At 38.9% G+C, this 18,008-nt stretch overlaps 2 protein-coding genes across 3 annotated transcripts in view; one reads left to right on the top strand and one right to left on the bottom strand.

The window, feature by feature from the left end:
* AKAP7 (A-kinase anchoring protein 7) overlaps nucleotides 1–18,008 on the bottom strand; it is an 88,287-nt gene that overhangs the window by 45,587 nt on the left and 24,692 nt on the right. For both annotated transcript variants that reach the window (XM_055810659.1, XM_055810658.1), the window contains exons 6-7: nucleotides 15,747–15,859; nucleotides 5,129–5,273 (exon numbers count right to left, since the gene is read on the bottom strand). In XM_055810659.1, the coding sequence (XP_055666634.1) occupies nucleotides 5,129–5,273; nucleotides 15,747–15,859 (258 nt within the window). The remainder of the gene's footprint in view (nucleotides 1–5,128; nucleotides 5,274–15,746; nucleotides 15,860–18,008) is intronic.
* MSH5 (mutS homolog 5) lies at nucleotides 8,465–12,391 on the top strand. Its single transcript, XM_013305032.3, has one exon. The coding sequence runs from the start codon at nucleotides 9,035–9,037 to the stop codon at nucleotides 11,468–11,470; it is 2,436 nt and encodes an 811-aa protein (XP_013160486.2). The 5' UTR covers nucleotides 8,465–9,034; the 3' UTR covers nucleotides 11,471–12,391.

The raw sequence follows: 18,008 nt of genomic DNA, 5'->3' as shown, positions 1-18,008 counted from the left end.
TGACAACATCTGACTGGAGACTAAACCTGTACATAGTTCCAGTGAAATGTAAATTGACCCACTAATGTTTTGCAACTTAGAAAGGCATCTGTTTAAGATATTTCAGCAGCAAGAAGCATTACCTTTTACGCTATTATTATGCTTTTATGCAGATAAAACAGATGTTTGTAGTCTGATATTTTAATTTCCATATTGCTACTGCTAGATTGCAAGGGTTAAGTGGAACTGTAATAGCACTTTAATCTTCAGCTTGGCACACATTCCAGATATATGAGTTCTGAATGTGCAGAAAGTAAGAGTAACCTGCTGGGTGGTGTCCACCAAGGAGCAGACGTCTTTAAGTTCTTCTACCTCAGAGATAGCACAGGGGAAGTGTGATATATAAATCTGTCCTTACTGGCCACTTCGGAGAACCTTATCACAGTTTACAGGCTGAATACAGCTTTGAATGTGATAACTTTCTTTAATGTGTACATAATCTCATTTTACATTATATTACTACGAAAAAATTTCTTTGAAACAAGTCTACAAGAAAGTTCATGACGGGATCCTGAAAATTTAAGTGAGATACTTCATGCTAATGGCATATTTAACGTAAGAAGATTTATATAATGCTCCCTTTGGTGGTCAGAAGGTCTACTGATCACCTTCACTGTGACATAAAGGTGAAGGAGTACATATTCAGAAGCTCAACTTACTCCAGCGTTTACTGGTCTTCTTTGGGATTTGAGGTGATACACAACAGCAGCCATGAGGTGGGTTATCTGAAGGAGGACACTTTGTTGGTCTGCTGTTTTGTTTGCTTTAAAGAATAAACTGAGCTCTACTTGGAAGATGAACATTATTGCGCTGTCATGCCAAATTTTAACTCCTGAATACATACCCTGCAGGTCTGCCATGCAGATGCAGGAAAATCTGTTGCAGATCTGTAGGCTCTGCTGAAGATAGTGGATGCTGCTCTGTAACATATTGTCAAAGCCTGTTTAACTGCTGTGCATATTGCTGGAGCTCAGCAGGTGTTTCACCTTTGCCATTATTTATATTAATTTTTCTATGCTTCCCATATTTTTAAACATATTTTTCAAATGTGTGGCTACCAAGCTGATTACACGTTATGGCACTTACTAGCAATGGTAGTATGCAATTCTTTGTTGTGTATGGATCCCTGTTTCTAACATTAGTCTGATCTCTTTCTAGATCCTTTCATCTTATTAGATGCATAACACTCAACTCTGGCTCAAACTCTAAGTAACAAAAAGTAAATTCTGTTTTTGTGCTTTCCGTGCACTTCAGAGAAAGAAGATAACTGCTTGAGTACACATACATATAGAAAGAACAGGAGCTGGATGCAGTGTTTTGTCTGTATTAAGTAATTTTCAAATTTCACTATTTCTGATGTATTACTAAAACTGCGTTAACTCCCTCCTGTGTTTATTTTAATATCCTAGCTATCTTAATTACTAAAACACCTATTCAAATCATATTTTAAAACACTTTAACATGAGTTCTTAAACATTCATTAAAATATAGTTTCCTCTTCTCTGAAATAAAAAATGAGTCATTTAAACTTTTCAAATATAGCTGTTTTCCTTCTCCTATTGGTCTTAGTTAAATATATATTATGTACAAAATTAAATGCATGTATTTGGGCACAATGCTTCTATGTCAATATAGGACTGAGTAAAGTGGGGATAATAATACTACATTTTCTTAATGTGGTATCAGTGAAGAACATCTGTTCAAATACTATGGCTGAAGAAAGCCAGATATAGTACACATGTAAAGATAATTCTGAGAAGAACGGTGTTCAGACTATGAAAATTATACTTCCCATGAGTTCTTTATGCATTGTCATACCAGGATTAAGTTGAAGCCAAACAAGCATCTAATTCTTGCTTTGAATACAAGTTGATTAACAGATGTTATAAACCATTTAATGGGAATCATATTCAAAAGACAGCTGAAAGACTATCTCATTTAACTATTCTGAGATGTCAGTCAAAAGACAAGTTCAAGAGGAGAGATTTAGACAAATGTTTTGAGAAAACATTGTCAATATCTACCACATAGACTACTAAAGAGTTTTTATTTGTAATGAGTTATTTACCAAATTCCTTCATCAGATAAATATTTCAAAATAATTTTTAAGTGTATTTGTGAATAGCGGAACCTCAATTTCACTCAAATTAAAAATTTTATACCATGTTAAATAATCTTGTAATTTTCCTTTCTCTAAGCATTTGGATGCACATAAATAATATTTGAATGTACAAACCTACAGAAGACATTAGATATATAGTTATATAACAAATATAAACATAACTATGAAACATGCATAACACAAGGTAATAAATATGATAATATGTTTAGATAGATAGATAGATAGATATGTATAAATATATTTGACTTTGATTTTGACTGGTCTGTATTTTGCCATAGTGTTGCCACTGATTTAAACAGACATCCTACTCTTTTTCCTTCTGTACTGCTTTTAATTTGTTTTGTAGGTCTACCTAAGCAAAAGAAAGGTGGCCCTAAATGCAAGCAAAAACATTAACAGCAATTAGCATTTGCAAAGTGCCTGACTAAAGCATTGTGTAAGTATTTAATCCTAAATCCTCAAACGGTCCTCAAGACCAGTAAGCACTTCCACCAGCAATGCTGCAGCATAGGGGAAGAAGTTACCACAAGGCAGAAACCACGTCATCACCAAAGCCCTACACGAAGTCCTGGAACCAGCACTAAATTTTAATAGTGGTATTTATGTAAAGCTAATCCAAACAACAGGAATTTTTAAGTATTACTAACTGTTCATGAACACCCTTCGTCTCCAACATAGTGTCAGTTTTGTAGCATTAAGAATGAAACAATCCAGAACTTGAAAAGCAGCTGAAAAACAGCAGGTGAGGCACCAGGTATAACCTACCTATTAAACAGGCACAGTTTTTATGATTATGAAAAAAACAGTATGTGCTTAGAAAAAATAAAGTATAATGCATTATTCATGTGTATTTCTGTCAATTATAAGCTTTTGCAACTCGGATCTTTCCATCACAATTAGATTAACTAGAAGAGGTGTCTGGATCAGAAGCTTTCCTTTTATGCTCACCGCACATTTAAAAGTTTTGGAGAATTTGGGGATGGACATTGTACATTCATAAAGTCTTCATATTCTTGAGATTTCTTTGTCCTTAATAACATATCTTCACAGAATCATAAAATCATTTAGGCTTTTTGAAATTTCTTATTCCTTAAGGATGTATCTTGATAAAAAATAGTTGTTTTCATCTTTTTGAGACTCCTTATTACTTAAGGCTGAAGACAGGGCTTTCCTTTAAAACTGTCCACTCAAGAAAAGATTCCAGTGAAGATGTTTCTATTCAGCTAGTTGGGATGGCAATGGTCTTCGAAGATTTCCCTGACATTGCATGTTTGTTCTTTCTTTCTAAGGATACGATCATTCCTTGGTCATTAATATTTTCATTACTAAAGCTAGTATGCTTTGGAGTGAGAAACATAAGATCCACTGAATAATTTGCTTGTTAGAATGATTTCTGGACATTTTTTTTTTCTATATTACTGCTTATTACCAGAAATCTCAGAAACATTGCAAGGTATATAAGAACAAATTTATCACAGTATTTAAGTAAGCATATTATTGTTGAGGCTTCTTGTAAAAGATTTTTCAGTTCTTTCCTATTATTAGAGGATCCATACAAGAACAGATGTTCTCTTTTCCTTAAGTAGGTTGGAGTTAAGACTTTGCTTTATTAAGTTTTATTAAGACGGTCCATATTCTTGTTGGGACGGAGTTATTGCTCACTGACACCATGCCAAACCATTTTGCTCTTTCTAAATTTCTATTTCTAAATAAAAAAGACAAAGTGATATCTTCACATGAACTTTTAGTATGAATTTCAGTATCCCATGTCTTCTAACACCACTACATTCAACCTTTGACATGACTTCAGAAAAAAACAAAACAAAACAAGCCCCAAACCCCAGAAACCTAAAAACCAAGCTGCACCAGTACAGAGAAGAGAAATAAAAACTGGCTGCCAAACACCATGACCTGTTCCCTGCTACAAACCTGTCTTTCGAGACTCACCTTTAACATGACATATATAAAGAATCAGACTAATTAGGACAGGTGAAAAAAGCAATTAATATAAAAAACTTTGCATTTTGCTGTATTACTGCTTGACCATGTTCCCACGTCATCTGATCTCTTAAAGATCTGCAGGTTCAGGAATGGTATTTTTAAAGATATTCCTAACACATCAAACAATACATTCCTAGATTAATTGTGTGACTACATTTGAGAAAAAATTCTCAGTATTCTCTAGTTATTCCACTTGAGAGTGTTTTAAACTCATGTCCTTAATATGACTAGTAGCAGCCCCAAGATCCACTATCAGCTACTGGGATCTAACCATCAGAGAAAGGTTTATTGTACAAGCCATTATCCATCCCATAGTCTCTTAGTCCTTCCATGCGTACCACCTGAAGTTCCAACTATACATGACTTGTGGCAGAAATGAGAAGACAAGCCCAGAATATTAATCATAGGCATGTGAAGCTTCTGTTCAGTTGAAGCAGAAGGAAACAACTGTGATTTCTAGTATTGTAATAATCTAGGCAAAGTGCCCATAAAATGTCTAAAGTCTTGATGGTATTCTGAACAGTTATGAAAACTGTTGTACCACTGAAATTCTCCCTGTATATGAATATAGTCCAAGTAAAGTCACATCTCTGCCAAACCAGAGACATTCCACTTAGCTTTAATGATCTGTAATTACTGCATCTAATCTAACTTAGTCATACAGGCTGTCTCTATCATTAACAGAGAGATGAGCCGCTCTGGAGAGTGATACATCTCACTTATCTCACTCATTTTAGGATGAGAAATGGAACTGGATTCTGGGGATGGACAGTCGAAAGTAAACTTTAGCTGTCAGCAAAAGCACTGCACAGTGCTCCTGGAGAGCCAGGATTGAAGAACATAATTCTGTCAGACTCCAAGGCTATTATTACAAGAATTGCCTAACATACACTCCAGAAAAAATGGCTTTTCAGGCATTTAAGTTATAGACACAATGATGTAAGAGGAAAAGGAAGATGTACTTACCAAAAACAATAGAAGACTCACAGTAGTAGTAACCATTTGGCTGCTTTTTTTTCAGCATGGAGCAAAGATCTAGGCGGTGCAAAACTTCATCTCCAAAATAATGGCTTTTAAAATCTTCATACAGGCTTGAGTCAATTTTTTTCACCTTTAAATAGCAACATAAAATTTAATTAGACGTTCTACTAGAAGACTGAATTTTTATATTTAACTCCTATAGTTTTCATTTAAACCAGAGGTATATTTAGGATGGAAAATACTTCAAAATGCAGAAAGAATATTGAAACAATAATGTGCCAAATCTTCTGTTTTAGTTAAGCACTGCCTAGTGCAGATATTAAACAATGAAATAAAAGTGTCATTATTCCTCCTTTCTACCCCTCCCTCTTCAGTCCTGTAGGATACAAATCGACATACACAATGCTACAACTGCTTTAATTTCCCACAGTTTGCAAGTCTTCATGGAACCTGCAACTGGAAATTATTCTTGCTGCGAACACTGGGCATGCTATTACAAGGCCCCCTTACCCACCGCACAGTTCCCCCACTTGCTGGCTGATCCAGCTTGAGGTTTGGCAGTGAACACCCACATCCCTTACACACAGTCTGGGGAAGAGACATTTGCCCCCAACAGCCAGCACCCAGCACACCAGCTCGGTCAGACAAGCATGCCCACCTGCCCAGTTTTACACAGGACAAGCCCCTTTTACAGCCCATTCTGTCCAGTCCTCTTCTGCTCCTCCTCATCCCCTTCCCCTGCACATCCCCCACCCATGTGAACAATCCCACCAACACCCACCAACACCCAGCAGCTGCAAAGTCCTGGTTTTCCTGCAGCTTCTTGCCCACCAATTAGTGTGACCGATGAGGTTTGTTTCTTGGTTTTGTGTGTTACATTTGACAGGCTTGTGTCTCCGTATATTTTGTTTACGGCTTCCCCCTTTCCCTTACCGTCCCATTTCACAAGGTTCTCAACCAGACATCCCGCTGAAATAAACATCCTCACACTCCACGTGCCCTTATCAGCCTGTGTGGCTGACCAGCTTTGGCTCGTTACTGCTTTCCTTATCATATGTTGGTAAAGTTTGTTTCTCTGTGTTGTTTAGGGCCTCCTCCTTTTCTTATTATACCCTTCTACACTGAAAAGGTCCCTCACCAGACACCCCTAAAGGGGACAGATACTGTCTCCTCCCTTACACTTTATCCGCTCATCTGAGCATCACACTCACGCATTTCTTGTGATGTTTCATTTACAACTACTCATGTGCAAGATGGGCTCAATGCTGGTATGTCTACTGAGCTTTTACTTAGGTACAAAACTATTGACTTCAGAAGCCCTTTGCTTAAGTACCTGCACATTTGATTCTCTATTAGAGACTTTTGGTCCCCTTTACTAAATCAAGACTTTTGGTCCCTTAAAGTCCAATTTAACAAAGGTCAGAAATTTGTCTTTCCATTTCCTTAATCTCTGAAACGTTGACATCTGGTGGTGGATGCTTTTCATTTCAGGTACACAATCTCCTTGGAAGTCTACATTTATTCTATCCTCACAGTCATTATTTAAAATTCGATACTCTATGGCTAGATTAGTCCTTATGTACTAAGGCTATTTTGAAGTTAAATCATTATTCTTTGTTTTTTTAGCTCACAGTTCTTTGAAATACATTTAGCCATCAATCAGTAATAAAAAAAGACCTTTTCAGGCAGGAGAACACTTGTCAAAATGTGAAGCCTTGAGTACTCATGCAATGAAATGAGGAAAAGATCAAAATCACCACTCATACTCCAATAAAAAAAATACCACTTACAAGAGGTTGGGATGTTGCTTGTCAAAAAGAGATCAGTAAGGTGTGAATCAAATACTGAATGCTCAAGAACTGAGTTATGCTTGTGATGCACTACTGAAATATATTTGGAAAAGCAGCCACAAGAAAACTGGTATTTTTAGTAACTTGGAGCAATTTCTGGAGCACTTTTGTAATGAGACATGAACCGATGAAACAATGCAGGTACATGGGAAGGTCACGGTTCATTTCTTAACTGAAAGGGTCTGGAGCAGTAGAGATGAAAGGGAGTTGTTACCACATGGGAAAGTCAGAGATGCTGATTATAGAGATATGCTATAATCGGGGGAGGGTGAGAAACACGAGTACTTGAGAGGCCATTTTGAAGCGTTTGGTGCTGGAAGGAGGACAAAGACACCTGCCTTTGAGGAAGCACTGTAATGCTATAATCTCAAGGGGCGTGCCTGTGTAATGTGGGCCTGGAGAAGCATTGCATGTGGACCTCTTGCAAGACTGGCAGGACACCAATGAGACAGCATTTGGTAGCCCAGTCATGTTCGTTAACTCTGCGCCTCCTCTGCGTGCAGGAAGGGAAGGTGCAGCCTGCCACCCCCAGCCTGCCATTAAACCCTCCAGCTGCACCGGGTCCCCATGGCTGCAGCCAGCGGGCGGCCAGGCAGCGTTTCACTCTTGGTGGGACCAGGGGCCAGCAGGCTCAAGTGGCAACAGGCCTTAACACAGGTGCAAAGCAAGGTGCCCAACACTCTCCTGCAAGCAGCTTCAGTTTCCATGTACCAGACCCCGCAGCCAAAACACCGGACTCCCAGCACCACACCCAGCTCCCAGAAGGCCAAGGCAGTACTGGGAGTTTACTCAAGGCGTCCCTTGAGGCGTCATTTACAGTTGCTCTTAGTAGCTCATTAAGTGAACTGCAGAAGGCGCAATGGGTGAAAGAGGTAAACACTGGGGAGCCTGGCAGCAGGCAGGCACAGACATGGGTCCCACTGGAGCACTGGCAGGCGGTGCAAAGGCAGGCCACGGAAATAATACTTGAGAGCTTTGCGCCCCTTGCTGGGCAGTGGGCTGGGCTGCTCGGGGGCTTCCACCAACCGTATCCCCTTCCCCTCAGCGCAGGCCCGAGGAGGCCGGGGAGGGAAGTACTAGCCGCCGCTGGGGCAGGGGCGGGGGCAGGCAGGAGGAGCTGGAGGCCCGCGGAGAGGGGTGCTTCCCTTTCAGCCGGGAGGCCGCAGGAGAGGTTGAGGGTGCCCATTCCCTGCATGACGGCAGGGCCCTACACCGGAGCGGGCTGCGGCGGGCCTGCGCCCGGGCGGCTGCCGGCAGCACGGCGGGGCGGGAGGGCGGCCGCGGAGGCGGGCTCAGCACCACAGCCCAGCGCCTTCCTGACAGGAGCGGGGCGGCGGGGAGGCCTGAGCGCGGGGAGCGCCAAGCACCTGCCCGCGGAGGGGGGGAAGGGGGTCAAGATAAAACTTTGGGCTGCAAGGAGATGCAGCCGCCGAGAGGAGATGCCCGTCTGTGGTGACAAGAGTGACTAGAACGGAGAAGCGGGAGAGGGTTGTAAGTGCGTTGCTGACAGGAACTGTGGACGCAGCAGAGGAAACTGTTTAGTATGGTTGAGCCCAGGTGCAGTACGTTATGTACTTGTATAGAAGCTGGTACTATGTGGTGGTGCTGCACAAACACCAGGGTCGGACCCCAAAACGACAGCCAGTGTGCTGCATTGTTGTGAGGAGCTGTGGTCAGTGCATGTGGGTGTCCCGCAACTCTGAGGGAGGATGATACTGTATGTGGATATACATGTCCATGTATATTACTGTATTTATGGGCATTTGAGCACACATATCTTACTAAAATAAAGGATACAAAGAAAAACTGTAAAACTATTCCAGCATTGCTGGTAGTGAGCTCAGTCACACCTTGCTTGGAAGCAAGATGGCGGCTGTAGTTACTGGCTGCATCTTTTCACTTGAACAGGTAACATGTATGTTTAATTCCTGGTAGATTCTTAGATAGGACTGAAAGAGTGTTAACCTACTGTTGTCAATTACAGTTACTTCTCAGGACTTTTTGGATGAGTTGTGAATAGAAATATTTTTTTTCCAGCAGAATGAGTGCCACATCAGCCCAGAGTTGTGCTTTGCCACCATTGCTTGGGCCTGAACGAGAGGATGAAGAACACTCTGAGACACACATGTCTGTTTTGTGGTATGCAGGGCAGCTGGCAATTACTTACTATGATACAGAAGATTGCTCAGTCTACTTCATGCCTGACATACCTGATAACGAAGACCTCAGGCTACTGCAAAAAGTAATTGAGGAAGTTAATCCTCAATGCATAGTGACCAGTGCAAAACAGGACCAGAACATTGCCAAATTCCTGACCAACCTAACAGCTAGTGCTAGTGATAAAGATACAGGAAAACCAGAAATTGTCCTGTTTCCCAACATAGATTTTGGCCTAGAAGTCAGCAAGCAACGGATCCTATCTAGACAATTTCCATTTATCCCATTTCATATGACTGCAACAGAGAAAATTCTCTACTTGTCCTCAGTCATCCCTTTTGAGAGTCCACTCATGATACGAGCCCTCGGGGGACTCCTTAAGTTTCTAGACAGGAGAAGGATTGGAGTTGAGCTCGAAGAAAGCACTACTGCAGTTCCTATATTGGCCTTTAAAAAGTTTGTGCTGTCAGATACTGTGAATATGGACCAAGATACTTACAGTGTCCTGCAGATATTTAAAAGTGATATCCATCCTTCTGTGTACAAACTGTCCAGTGGATTAAAAGAAGGATTCAGTTTATATGGAATTTTAAATCATTGCAGGTGCAAATGGGGAGAAAAACTGCTGAGGCAGTGGCTCACACGACCTACTCGGAACTTGACAGAGCTGAACAAACGTCTAGATGTTATCCACTACTTCCTGCTGGCTCAGAACCATGAAACAGTTCTCACTCTTCAAGGCTGCCTCAAGAATATTAAAAATGTACCTCTTATTCTAAAAAGAATGACTCTTTCCCACACAAAAGTTAGTGACTGGCAAGCACTCTATAAGACAGCATGCAGTGCAGTGTGCCTTAGAGACACATGTCGTTCTCTGCCCAACACTATTGAACTCTTTCAGACTATTTCACATGTCTTCACTGATGATCTCCACTACATTGCTAGTCTAATCAGCAAAGTGGTGGACTTTGAAGGCAGCATCTCAGAGAACCGCTTCACTGTTAAACCCAATGTGGACCCTACCATTGACGCGAAGAAACGAAAGCTGATGGGACTGTCAGACTTCCTTACAGAAGTGGCACGAAAAGAATTGGAGACCTTGGACAATCATATCCCCTCCTGTTGTGTGATCTACATTCCTTTGATTGGGTTTCTTCTCTCCATTCCACGGCTACCAACTATGGTGGATAAGAGTGACTTTGAAATTGAAGGCTTGGACTTCATGTTCTTGTCAGAGGATAAACTGCACTACAGAAGTGATAGGACTAAGGAGCTAGACAGACTGCTCGGTGACTTGCACTGTGAGATCAGAGACCAGGAAACACTTATTATGCATCAGCTGCAGACAAAGATTTTGGAGAAGTCTGAAGTCCTTAACAGTGTGATTGAGTATACTGCACACCTAGATGTGCTACTAGCTCTGGCAGTGATGGCTCGGGAGAACGCCTACTGCCGGCCACGCTTTACTCACCGCCATGGTTTTCACATCAAGGATGGAAGACATCCACTCATGGAACTATGTGCAAAGACTTTTGTGGCCAATCCTGCAAACAGTGGCGAGGCTACAAGACGAATAAAGATCATCACAGGGCCCAACTCATCTGGAAAGAGCATCTACTTAAAACAAGTAGGTCTCATAGTATTTATGGCTCTAATCGGCAGTTATGTCCCTGCAGCAGAGGCAGAGATTGGCATAATTGATGGGATTTACACAAGAATTCACAGCAGGGAGTCAGTTTCTGTAGGGCTTTCCACTTTCATGATTGATCTTAACCAGGTTGCCAAGGCAGTAAACAATGCCACAGAGAGGTCCCTGGTACTTATTGATGAGTTTGGTAAAGGGACCAACACGCTGGATGGCCTGGCCCTCCTGGCTGCTGTCCTTAGGCACTGGATCAGTCAAGGAACACAGTGTCCACAGGTCTTTGTCTCCACTAATTTTCACAGTTTAATGCAGCTAGAACTCCTGCCTGACACACCTCTTCTGGAGTACCTGACCATGGAGACCCACCAAGATGGAGCTGAGTTGGTATTTTTCTACCAGATCAAACCAGGCTTGTCCACTGTTAGTCATGCTGCCAACATTGCTGCACTGGCAGGAATGCCAGCCAAAATTATTGAAAGAGGAGTAGAAGTGTCAGAACTGATTCGTAATGGAAAAGCTATCAAACGTATTGATCATCCTTCAAAAGGAGATCAGATGGAAAAATGCAAGTCTGTTGTGGAAAAGTTTCTTCACCTAGACCTTGATGATCCCCATGTGGACTTACAAGAGTTCATGTGTAACGAGGTGCTGGCTTCTGCAGCCTCAGTCCTGTAACATGGGCATGTGTAAATGCATGGATGACATTGTATCTACCATGTTCAGCAGGAGAGTTTGGTAATTTAAAGAACAATGACTCACGCTACCTTTAGCTTGTAACAAACTCTCTATAGTTACATCCTTTCTTCTTGTTGTTTAAAATAAGTACTGTAGTTACATATCTCTGCAATGGGTGAATGGTGGGAAAGCAGGAAGACAGAGAATTTAAGAACCTCTTCCAGCTGTTGGGTCACCCAGTTTTCTGCCCCTGTTGTTAGATCTTCAGATTAAAAAAATATGGTAAAAAAAATCACAAAAAACATTTCTGCTGGTCTCATAAGACTGTGAAAGCAAAGTGTTTATTGTTTTGTATTGTGCCAAAGGGATAGCTGCAGCCATTTTAGGATCAGCATCAAAGATTCCAACTAGGTGTGTGCCTCAGACTCCTATATCAGCAAGTAACAGTTGTCACAATAAAAAACACTGATGTAGAGGCTGATAAACAGAAAAACAAAGGGATTTAATGAGCTCTACAGCTTTTCTTATACCAGCATTTCTGTGCAAAATGCCAGAGATCCCAGGAGTTTTTATAAAAAGAATGCTGGAGGTCAGAACCAGTGAGGACTGATAAACAGAAGTGCTTTGGTTTTACTGAGAATCACCCTCTTCTTGTAAGGTTCTATACGGTACAACTATGTATCTATGCCATATGGGTACAAATAAAAGCAAAATTACAAATCTAGGAAACCAAAAACTATACTAGGAATGTAAGACAGAAATTCACATTTTATATTCTATTTCCCAGTATTGAGTAAAACTTAACATTAAAGGAATAATACCAGAAGGGGAGGATCTCCTTTAACTTCTCTTGACATGCAGAGGATCTTTACTGAGCGCAGTATCTGATGTATGCATATGCAACAAAAATTAACAAATTAATGAAGAGACATGATATCTAAGTACTGTAGAAGTAATAATCATTCCTGCAGTAAGATAAATGCCTGAGATTCCTTATCTAAGTAAGACAGAGGAGACATTAGATAGCTTATTATCTGACTGCCAAACTTGCTGTAACTGCTTACAGTACGGCCTATAAAAGACATCAGCAGATACACTAAATCTCTCTTCAGCCACATTTGATTTCAAGAAGGCAAAAAAATTAATGTCATATAAATTGAGAGAAAATTTACATGAGAAAAAAGTAACTACATTCAAAATTATCAGTATTAAACATCTTATGTGGTATGTCTAGCTGAAGGTAGCAAAAAGATGAACATGAGTGCACATCAAAAAGATCTGAATTCGGAGACTGCTTTGGGTTTGATTCAGTGTGGAATTTCCTCCTTCATGATGAAGGAATTTTTATTAAAAAATAAGTACCTTATGTTATTTTTATATGAAACTAGGATAGTGGCAAAAGTTTAACACAATTTACATTAAAAAATACAGGAATAAATTCCTGAACCATGCAATTACTGCTGTTTCCTGTGCAATCATAACAACGCTGTCTACAAAATAAGATCTAGCACCTTGATGATGTTACCATTGAAGCTGAATGGTAACAGTGAATCAGGCCTTGTACAACACTTGCAGGTGTTATAAATACAAATGGACTTTTCTCACTAATATATTCTTTTATTAATTATACATACAACATTCTAAAGATATACTGTACTCCTTATTAATTAAGCAGATGCCATCAGAGCAATTTTGCTGTCAGTCATCTTCTACTTACAAAATCCACTTCACAGTATTTGCAGTTCGGACTGCACTATCAAAGGATCTCCAAATGTCACACAGCATTTATCAAGCGTGCCTCACAATATGCCCTGAAATAAACAGCAGTCTGGACGAATGAAAAACAGAGGTTGTGACTGACCTGTGGCAACACAGCAGGCCAGTGAGGGAAGCAGGAATAGAAATGTTACCTTCAAGTGCAAAACTCCAATTGCTTCTTTCATTGTGTTTCATTAGGTTCTTTGTACAGAAGACAGTGATACTAACCCAAGATTCTTATCATTCAAAGAACTGTGGAAATAGGTAAACATGTGCAAGTAAATTATATCCCTTTGTCTCCTTCCACAAGGACACCTAGAGGCACAATACACCTCCTTATTTTGGGCAAGTTTTCAGTGGCCCCTTTGATCACAGAATTGTCCAAGTAAGCATGAAGAATAAGTTGCTCTCACTTATGAATAGGTAAGTAAGTTCTTTAATCTGAGAAGCTGAATGGGGTACAGTAACCCTTTATTTCACATTTTTATCCTTTATTAATGTCTGTTTCCAAGTTTTTTGCATTTACCATTTTTAGCTTAATGCTGTATCTTCAAAGTGGAAAGCTGATTTCTTGAGATACTTACTAATTTTGAATTCTCAGATTCTTTGCTTTGTAAATATTTGAGAAGGTTAATAATCTTTTCAGAATACACACATTTCAAAAATGCCTGTAGCTATACCAAGGTTTGAAAAACAGTTTTGGTTTTTTTCCCCAAAAGATAACTTTGGTGAAATTTAGATATCATTATGAGGAGACTGGCTTAACAGAGTATTGCTTCAAATAAGGAAACTTACATTGAAAAAAATTATTGTTATAAAGCTATAGCAGTGAACTATGCTCAACTACTTCAGTTCTATTTGCTCTTTTATATGCTTTCTCATGTAATCTTCATCTACTCCCCCTTGTTTTTCATGCTGTTCTATGATCTGAAAATGCAATTAGACATTATATTAAAATGTACTACAAAATACCGATTCCTTTTATGTTTCATGGTTTTAATTGTTTTCAGTAAATGCATGAAACTATCTCACTAAATGCAATAAACCAAAAAAATTATAATAAAGACCAGTGCTTATGCCCAACAGTGGATTGACAGAGAAAAATTTATAGATTTTTAATACATAGCATCTTTCTATACTGTGTAAAGTGTATCTTTAGACTACCCTATGCATTATCCAGCCTTATGGAGGGCTAAGGAAGATGATTTGGAATGACATTGACCTGGTTCTGTCAGCAGCAGTGAATATCAGTACACAGAAAGTATGCATCCTAGCTAATAGTTCATACAAGGCAGATAAATGTAAACAAAACAACCAGCCAAAAAACAACTGAAAAAAAGAATGGCAAAACCCCCACACTGATTGTCTCAGATGTTTTAACCAAAGAATTAAATTACTAAGCAGTTGATATTCTAGAACAGCTGTGGATTTTTAAAATAAGTGTTTAAAACCCATCTGTTAATACAAGCAAAAGCTTATGTGAGCTTACAAATGTAATAGCTATAATGTACCACCTACAACCTGTGAACAAGTCCTTATTTCTGTTTTAGAGCAAGTATGTGTGCACTTGAAGTTTCTTGATGTATTGCAAATCCCACTGCCTTCTTCCAACTGATTTTACATATTGCTACTTAATTAAAATGTGACCCTTAGCATTTTTTAGTTATTTCTAATGAAGTTTTAAAGTATTTTTCTTTAATGCTTACTATGAAGAGAAAAAGAACCCACCTTAAAATATTTATATTATGCACTTTGATTCTTATTTTAAAATAATTTTTTTTCTGAAAATTATTTTCCTGGTCAATGTTAAAGGATCACATAAAATATTCTATACAATGTCAGCAACAAATATTTATGGAGATATACCTTATGTTAAATAATACAATATTACTGTTATGAAATAAAAAACTAGATAGAGTAGTATTGCTTCTATATATTTATTATCACAATTATAACCTACTTTTATATATTTGTATATTTTGTTTTAAAAGCTAATAATAGGCAAGAATTAACTGTCTGCAAGACAGAATATAGATGTGTTTCATGACTACTCTGAAATTCACCAAAGCATACTCAATAAAGGGAATTGACAGTCTGCCTGTTATGCATAATCCAAATATAAATATCGCTGTTTATTTGCCTGTTTTCTCCTATACAGCAACAAAACAAAACTATCCAAACAAACAGCATGCATATAATCTACACTCTAATAATAATTCTGTAATTTTGAACAAGTACTTTCACCCTTTGGTCCTGCATAGTTTCACACAAAAAAGCACACCATGGTACTACTGTACTAAGAATATCAAGAGTGGTAATTTAAATTACTGTACAGGACTATTGTTTATATGGCAGAATGTACTGATTATTTTTTCTTAAAAACATCAGTATTTTAAAGTCTTACCTCTTCAGCTATAAAGTAGAAAATATGATGCTATAGCACAGGCAACTCCTTTGTTTGTCTCCAGATTAAACTTTCTTCTAGATTGCTGCTGAGCTATGTGAAATGCGAGCTCACCTGCTTACGTAACTGTGTTGATTTTGACAACTTCATGAAGGTCAGATGTGGTTTAAAAGCTCTTCCTTCTCCTGCCAAGATGCCCTTTTCTTGAAATATCTTCTTAATACTCTCTAAAGAGGGGGGGGGGGGGGGGGGGAAGGGGAATTCACATCACAAAGATATTACATGATAGAATGCTTAAAAATGTACTTTCAATTGTAATAAGAGTCACAGCCACTCCACATGGAAGAAACAAGATGAGTACTAAAAGGCAGAGAGATTTCTAGTTAAATTCAAAGGCACACAGTATTTCCTGTGGAAATAGTCTTACATTTGCAGTTAATATGGGTCACAAATTTAGCTTTACTAGAATAATGGCTGTTAGTAAGCTGTCCACGCTGTCTGCTTTTGCTAACAAAATAGGAGGAACTTAACATTAGAACTGTTCAGGTTTTACTCTTACTGGAAGTTTTGGAAACTTCAGGAAAACTCTGAGTTTGAAACAGTATTGTCTCTCTTCAAAAATCACTATTCTATGGTGAGTTCTATTATCAGTATTTGGGTAATCTTCCACTCAGACCAAAGGAAATCTGAAATTGAAAGCTCTAAATTCTGGCACTGGATTTACATGGCGGAATTAGAGAACATACCAGGTATGCTGATGATTCTTGTTTGGTTTTTTAAGCTTCACTGTTGCCTTTCAAGCTAATTTCCTATTTTTAAATGTACAATTTTATCTGCCTACAGTCCACGCCAAAGCAACTCTACTACACTGACCTGGTTTACTGTTTCCCAACTCATGTGCCCAATGTAATGTTTCATTTCTCAGAAATAAATTTCAGTATGACTTAGAAATTGTAGTCCATGTTTCTTTTAGCTGAAATACTTTAAATGAAAAAAATCTGTTATAATTGTTTTTTAAACAGTTTAGATAAAATTGTTAAAACCTGTGGCAAAGATAATACCAGTAAGTAGGGTATTTCTATTACTGAAAACCAGAAAAACTGCAAAAAATATTTTTTTCCTTTGCAAACACAACTTCCAGTTTTTCACTAGTTGTAGTCTAGCTGACTCATACTAACCTTGAATGAAAATTAAAAAGGGGTGTGGGGGTGTGTGTGTGTGTGTGTGTGTGATCAATCCCATTACATTAATTTAATCAACCCTTACAATAACGATGGATTTGCATTTAAGTGTATCATCTCTTGGCTTGATAGTTCAACTGTAACACAAAGATCAAGTGCTTTATTCTCCCACCTGGAAGAAAACTTTACACTGGGAAACAAACAGCATAGCTGGCTGAAAGAAAAAAAAAATAGGGAAGGCCCAAGGAAGAGAAATACAAGCATATAAAGCTGGCTAGTATAAGTGCCAGTTCATGCTCCTGTAACATGTCATTCCAGAGTCCTTACTCTTACCATTTTTTTTCTCTAGTAACTATTTAAGTGAGCTACTTTGAAATCACACTTAAGAAGAGATTTTACAAGTTTATGAATTACTTTGCAACAGAAAAGTCCTAGAAGAAGCTCAGAGTATTCACTTGAGACCTGAAGATCAAAATTCACTTCTCTTTCTCTGCTGCATATGATTTATAACCTTAGGCTCCACAGTATATCCAAAAGTTGGGATTTTGAAAAAAGCCAAGGCAATCAAAGACCCAACTGCCATCTCTTAAACAGGCCCACTTGAAAATTCTCTTTCAGCCTTCACTCCCCACATACAAGGTGCTGGTGCACTTTTCAAAAAAAGAATTAGTTCAGTCTTTTATTCTAACTCACAGGATAGCGAAAGGACAACCAGATTAAAACTTTTCTGAAGCATTTACACAATGGTAATAGGAGTCATATTATTATGGCAGATGCTGAAAATAACCTACCACAGTGCTTGAAGTGAGACCACCAGAGGTCATCTGGTCCAAGCTCCCTGCTCAAGCAGGACTACAGCTGGTTGCCCAGGACTATGTCTGGATGGGTTTTGCATATCTCCAAGGATGGAGACTCTGCCACCTCTCTGGGCAACCTATGCCAGTGCTTGGTCATGCTCACAGTTAAAAAGTGTTTCTTGATGTTCAGAGGGACCCTCCTTTGTTTCAGTTTGTGCCCACTGATGTATATACAAGCATAACTGTTACATGGATCTGTAGATGCATGCACCTGAATCTACACAACTATGTATCCAGATCTATAGACCTACTATATATATATATATATATAGCTATGTATCTATACTATATATATATATATAGCTATGTATCTATACACAAGTACAGCTTACCTACTT

The sequence above is a fragment of the Falco peregrinus genome, chromosome 7 (genome assembly GCF_023634155.1).
Source record: "Falco peregrinus isolate bFalPer1 chromosome 7, bFalPer1.pri, whole genome shotgun sequence".
In the NCBI taxonomy this organism is placed as follows: Eukaryota; Metazoa; Chordata; class Aves; order Falconiformes; family Falconidae; genus Falco; species Falco peregrinus.
Note: the sequence above shows the minus strand (reverse complement) of the source record. Positions and strands in the feature narration are given on the sequence as shown.